General features: G+C 44.1%; 1 protein-coding gene across 1 annotated transcript in view; it reads left to right on the forward strand.

Annotated features, from left to right (window-relative positions):
• sugct (succinyl-CoA:glutarate-CoA transferase) overlaps positions 1–6,000 on the forward strand; it is a 145,687-nt gene that overhangs the window by 19,537 nt on the left and 120,150 nt on the right. The window contains exon 7 of the mRNA XM_084048033.1: positions 5,199–5,290. Coding sequence (XP_083904159.1) covers positions 5,199–5,290 — 92 coding nt within the window. The remainder of the gene's footprint in view (positions 1–5,198; positions 5,291–6,000) is intronic.

Consider the following 6,000-nt stretch of genomic DNA (forward strand, 5'->3'; position numbering starts at 1 on the left):
CTCTCGAAATTGAATGTTATTTACTGCCTTTCTGGGCTATTTCTAGACCATGCGAATCCCATTGAAATGAGGGGTCATACACTGCTGCCGTCTTCTCCTTTTTTGTTTTCTTTTCTTCTCTGTAAATATAGCTATTTGTAATTGTTGATTACATGTATTAATGTGTTAATATTTGCTCTGTTGATGAATTGAATACATAGGACCACAATGGAAACAAGCCTTTTTGTGTTATCCTTTTAGCCCAAATGTTTTAGCTCTGTGCTGTTTATTGTCTCCGCCAGAACGAAAGGCATGGCGAGAGAGTATGTTTTGCCCCCTGTCCGTCCGTCCGTCCGTCCGTCCGTGTGTGTGTCCGTCCTTCTGTCTGCGACCAGCTAATCTCCGCCACCGTTGGCCCTGTCGCTGTGAAACTGCGCACACACACTCCCTGGATGCCACAGCAGAACCTCTGTCCCACATTTTTCAGTTCAGCCTGTCATAGCACCACCATGAGGCCAACCTTTGCAAAACACGTTTTTTGCTATTACTCCTACAGATTTTGTCCAAAAAACACGCAAATCGGTACACAATGGCCCTCATTTATCAACGCGGTGCAGCCCAAATAATGGGCGTACGGCGAGATCACCGCACCTTTCGGCATTTATCAATATATCCTAACGTGGGCTTCATCCTACGGTACACTGAAATCTCACGTCTGGTCGAGACCAGTTGTTGACGTTGGCTGCACCCGTTTATTCCATCCTAGACCTGCGGAGCAGCATTGTTTGACTGTCTGAGAGGCATCTGGACACATAATCCACTCATAAATCTGTATATCTACACTAATAAATAATCCCTGTGAAAATATAACATTTTATAAAGTAATTTAAACAAACGGCTTTAACAGTCATTCAGATAAGATTGTAGATCTGGCTGCATTGAAAATAGCAGATATACAAGCTCACAAGCCAGCGTCGCATCGCAACGCGTTGTGAGCTTGTCGATCTGCTATTTTCAAAATATACAGTGCTTCGCGAGGGCACTCTCGGGAGTTTAGCGGCGCTGCTGTTATATTTTCATGGCCACCGGGAGATCAGACATTTAACCCATGGTCCAACACACACCACCAGCCTTCATTCATTAATGTTCTCTCCAGGCTATCTCTCATTAATGCGGAGCGGGACGGGACTCGCCCGTCCGACGGTCCGAGTCTCACTGGGAAATGGGAATAGCCTACATGACGGCTTTATTTTAGTGTAACTCGAACGCGCACTGCTCGGTATGGGTTAAATAAATTAATATACAAACGTATTCCATTCATGGGATGTGATTGGTATCATAATATGTCATTCATGTAGGCTACAAGCCTACGTGACAATTAGATTGTACCGCTACGGTACGGAGTGTGTGTGTGTGTGTGTGTGTGTGTGTGTGTGTGTGTGAGAGAGAGAGAGAGAGAGAGAGAGGGGCGTGTGCGTGTGCGTGTGTGGCGAGGCGAAGCGAAGCGAAGCGATCGGGGGAAACTATTTCTTATTGGCTTTTCATGTCTTTGGTCGTATTCTGGTTCGTCTTCATGTCGTAAAATCGGGGCGTTTTGAGAATATTTAAGGGCGTGTTATTTAAATGACGCTCGGTTTCAGCCGTGACATTTATCAACGCTGGGACCAAGTGTACGCTCGGATCAGCTGTGTAGGATGCGTTGATAAATGTGACTTCGACGTTGGTGTACGGCCGAATATATGGAAAAATATACGCCGGTTTATACGCTGCGTTGATAAATGAGGGCCAGTATCTCTATAGTCATGTGATCAACATGGATCTGTCTGATTTTCCATATTCCATCCTGATTGGCTAAAATTGGCTTCCAAAGTTTGCAGGATTGGTTCATTTTGACCAAAATGCCTCAAATCATGAACGCAGCATGCAATTTCCGTGAAATTTTCCACAGAGATTCCCACTTGGCCCAGGAAGAAATGCCACTTTGAAACATTCACATCAGCCTCATGGTGGCGCTATAACAGGCGATTCACGTTTTTAGCTATAACTGCACCGATCTGCATGAAACTTTGCACGCACACTCCCTAGAGTCCAAGGAAAAACCTTTGCCCTGAATTGTTCACATATGCAGGGGTGCACATAACTGGTGCGCAGGTGCGCATGCGCACCCAAAATAAAAAATGCGCACCACATCAGACGACGCGAGGCGCTTTTGCGCACCAACAGCTGGGACAGGAATTTCCAAGCTTTTATTTTTTAGCAAAACTAAAAAAAAAAGCGTCCTCCTTTCTCGCGCAGCTCCCCACCCCTACCCCCCCCCCCCCCCCCCGTCGATAAAACTGTCCGGTGAGCACCGTGCTGAATCCCCCCCCCCCCGTTGACAAAACGGGACGGGACCATGCGCACCAAGTCACATCTCCAGGTGCTCTTCTGAGCACCAGACCTAAAAAGTTATGTGCACCCCTGCACATATGCCATTTAGAGCGCCACCAGGAGGCTGAGTTTTGTAAAACAGATTGCTCTTACTCCTTCAGATTCTGTCCAAAAATCACGCAAATCGGTACACAGTATCTCTTTAGTCATGTGATCAAGATGGATGTGTCCGATATTTCATATTCCATCCTACTTGGCTAACATTGGCTTCCAAAGTTTGCAGGCTAGGTCCCCCAAAATTCCTCAAATCATGAACGCAGTGTGCGATTTCCGTGACATTTTTCACGCACATTCCCACTAGGCCGAGGAAGAAATGCCACCCTTTTCAGATTGGCCTGTTATAGCGCCACCAGCAGGTCTAATTTAGCAAACCACATTTTTGGAACAAAATGCCTCAAATCATGAATGCAGTGTCCGATTCTCGTGCAAGGCCTAAGAAGAAATGGCACCCTTTTCACATTGGCTTATTATAGTGCCACCAGGAGGCTACAATAATCTACCTGACCTGGCGGAGACTTGTGCTCCGAGGAGCACTTTTTCTAGTTATATATTTTTTTACTATAAATGATAATAGTAATAATATAATAATGTGCCACTGCTGCCAGTGAAAAATAGCGATTTTACTGTATCTTTGAAAAATCATGGAATATTCTCCGTGACCTCCGTCCTCATGGACATCGCCTCAGTACACGCACAGGTTGTCGTAGTACAGGGAAAACATTTTTATCCACACAGGGTAATCCATTGCACAGCTGTGGCCGTTTGAATGCAGCTTGTTTTTGCCGTAAAACAAGAGGAACGGAGATATAGCGATTTCCCCATAGGAAATAAACAGGAAGTAAATGAGCTTTTATTTTTTTTTATGAAAAACAAAATCTCGTCTATCTCGTAGACGGCAGGGTGAGCCTTAGCAGAATCCGGCAGGCAAAGAGTTAACTCATTCAGTGCCAATGAAATAAAAAAAATATTGCAAACTGTGCCATCAATTTTTCAATTTTCTTATACCTTTTTCAAGTAGTCACAGAATATTTATCTCCAGTAAAAATCGATCCCCTGATGGGTGCTAATCACTGAGGGTTGCACTGTGTGGTTTCACAAATGTCAACGAGGTCATTGAACCTTGTTGACATTAATTGTCTGCCATTTGAAAATAACATAATAACATTGAAAAATACATAGTAAAAGAAAAGTGCTCAGGAGCCGAGATACAGCCTTTTTCAGTAATAAGTTAAACAAGAAGTGAATGGAGCAGGACATCTTCAAATGATGATATCTTGGGTTCTGAACGTTTTTTTTAAACATTTTTTTCAACAACATATGTTTGTTGGCAGGGCATTCCACATTTTGGTGGCAGTGTAGTAGAATGCATTTACCCCCCATGTTTGTGTCGGATTTAGGGGGAACAAGGTCATGGGAGCTCCCTCTAGTGTTATGCCCATGGGTGTCTCTCACTCTAGTGAAGTAGTTTGACAGCAACCCAGCTTAGCAAAGTGACCTGTTGTTAGGTGAGTCCTGGGAGTGAGGTCTAGTAGCAGTCTTACCAGTTAGGGATGTCTGAAGTTTAGTTTTTAGTGACATGGGGGTGGTAGAGAACCATGAGGTGCAAGTGTAACGCCCGGAATTCAAACCCACCCAATGGAAAGGGGTATTCCCCCTTGGCCGGGGGATATATTGTAACGTGCCGCCCTGCCGTACAGTCAAACGATGGACTCACACAAGCAGTCGTCAGGCGTGCTGTATTTCCAAAGTATTGTTTATATATTGTTCAGTTTGTTATAGAATCAACTGGCTGCGCGCCAACTGGGAGCTTCACCGTTCCCCCCCCCCCCCACACACACACACACACACACACACACAGTAAATCTGCTCCTCCTACTTCCTGTGTCCCTTTTTATCCAGCCCACTTCCACAGGTAATGTGTTAGGCTGGGCAACACACATTACAATATTAGGCTTTTGGTCATCAGGCTCTAGCTGAGCCACTACTGCTACACTAGTATTAACACATTGGGTGCCAAAACCGGGATTCTCTGGTTTTTCATTTTTAGCGCTTAGGTGCCAAAACCGGGATTTAAGTCAATCTTTTTGTTTTTTCCCGTTTTTTTCCACAAGGGGGGGCTAGCGCAGCTCTGGAATCACCCACGGTGACTCTGAGAAGGAAGGGACAGATGAATCACTGTGCCAAAAAAACTGTCTCCCGTCCGCTCCCATTCTATCTCCTTGCAAAAAAACTCCATATTTCCTTAACTTTTTACAGTGAGGAAAACTAGTCATTTTTGATCCACGATAACTCCGCCATGGTGACTCGCGTGAGAGATGTTATTGTTCCAGGCGTTAGCCAGGACCATCCACCATCGGGCACGCATATATTGTTTACAATCGGGGGCTCGTCGTGGAGTCTAGCGTTACAAACGGTGAGATCTCTGGCACTCAACGTCACTTTTTTAATAAAACTCAGGCACCAAATGTGTTAACAGTACTTACCAACTCAAGCAAAATTGTAGTTATTATTTAGTCACAAGCTCTTGATACTTTTCAATGATTCGATATTTATAAAACCCATGTAAGCACTTTTACTTACACTATAAAATAAATACAATTATTTTATTTTATAGTGTAAGTAAAAGTTAATAGCCAGACTTCATTGTGTGTGTGTGTGTGTGTGTGTGTGTGTGTGTGTGTGTGTGTGTGTGTGTGTGTGTGTGTGTGTGTGTGTGTGTGTGTGTGTGTGTGTGTGTGTGTGTGTGTGTGTGTGTGTGTGTGTGTGTGTGTGTGCGCGCGCGCGCGCAGGTTATGGTCAGACCGGCCCTCAGTCACAGACTCCAGGTTATGACTCCATTGCCTCGGCCGTATCAGGAATGATGCACATTACTGGACCTGAGGTGAGTGTGAGTGTGTGTGTGTGTGTGTGTGTGTGTGTGTGTGTGTGTGTGCGTGTGCGTGTGTGTGTGTATTGTAGCTTTGTAGATTGTGTAGCGGCTACAAACGTCTGGCGTTTGTATCTTCTTGTCGCTTGCTTACAAATGAATGGTAGCATGTAGCTTTGTATGTTAATGTGGCTGGCTGCCATTCAAAATTAATGCTGCCCATCCCTGGCTCCCCGTCTCTACAGCTCTTCAGGTCAGGTCGGGATACTCATTTCATCCAATCAGGAGTGAGAACTCGTACAAGATACCGGATTGACTAGTGAAATTGGAAGTAATGACAAATAAATGACAAATAAAAATGAGCAGACAAATCTGGAACTGGAACACTAATTGAAGCTGACGAATGTTTGTAGTGTTCCTCTCTCGTGATTGGATGAAATTGGTATCCTGACCTGACAATGTATTGGATGTTTGCTAAAGATCTGTAGAGATGAGACATTTTATTCCTTCATTCATTCATTTTCTGTCTTTCTGTCTTTCTGTCTTTCTTTCTTTCTTTCTTTCTGTCTTTCTATCTTTCTTCCTCCGTCAGTATTAATGGGTATTAAAGGTAGGGTAAGTGATTTTCTTTGGTTAAAATAAGTGTTAAATAGCTCTATATTGTGATAGTACTCATTGCTATAGAGTGTTTGTTCAGTAAAAGGAGTCTCCTTGTCTCTCCAGCT

Source organism: Gymnoscopelus microlampas, assembly GCF_963454915.1.
Source record: "Gymnoscopelus microlampas genome assembly, chromosome: 22".
Classification (NCBI taxonomy): Eukaryota; Metazoa; Chordata; class Actinopteri; order Myctophiformes; family Myctophidae; genus Gymnoscopelus; species Gymnoscopelus microlampas.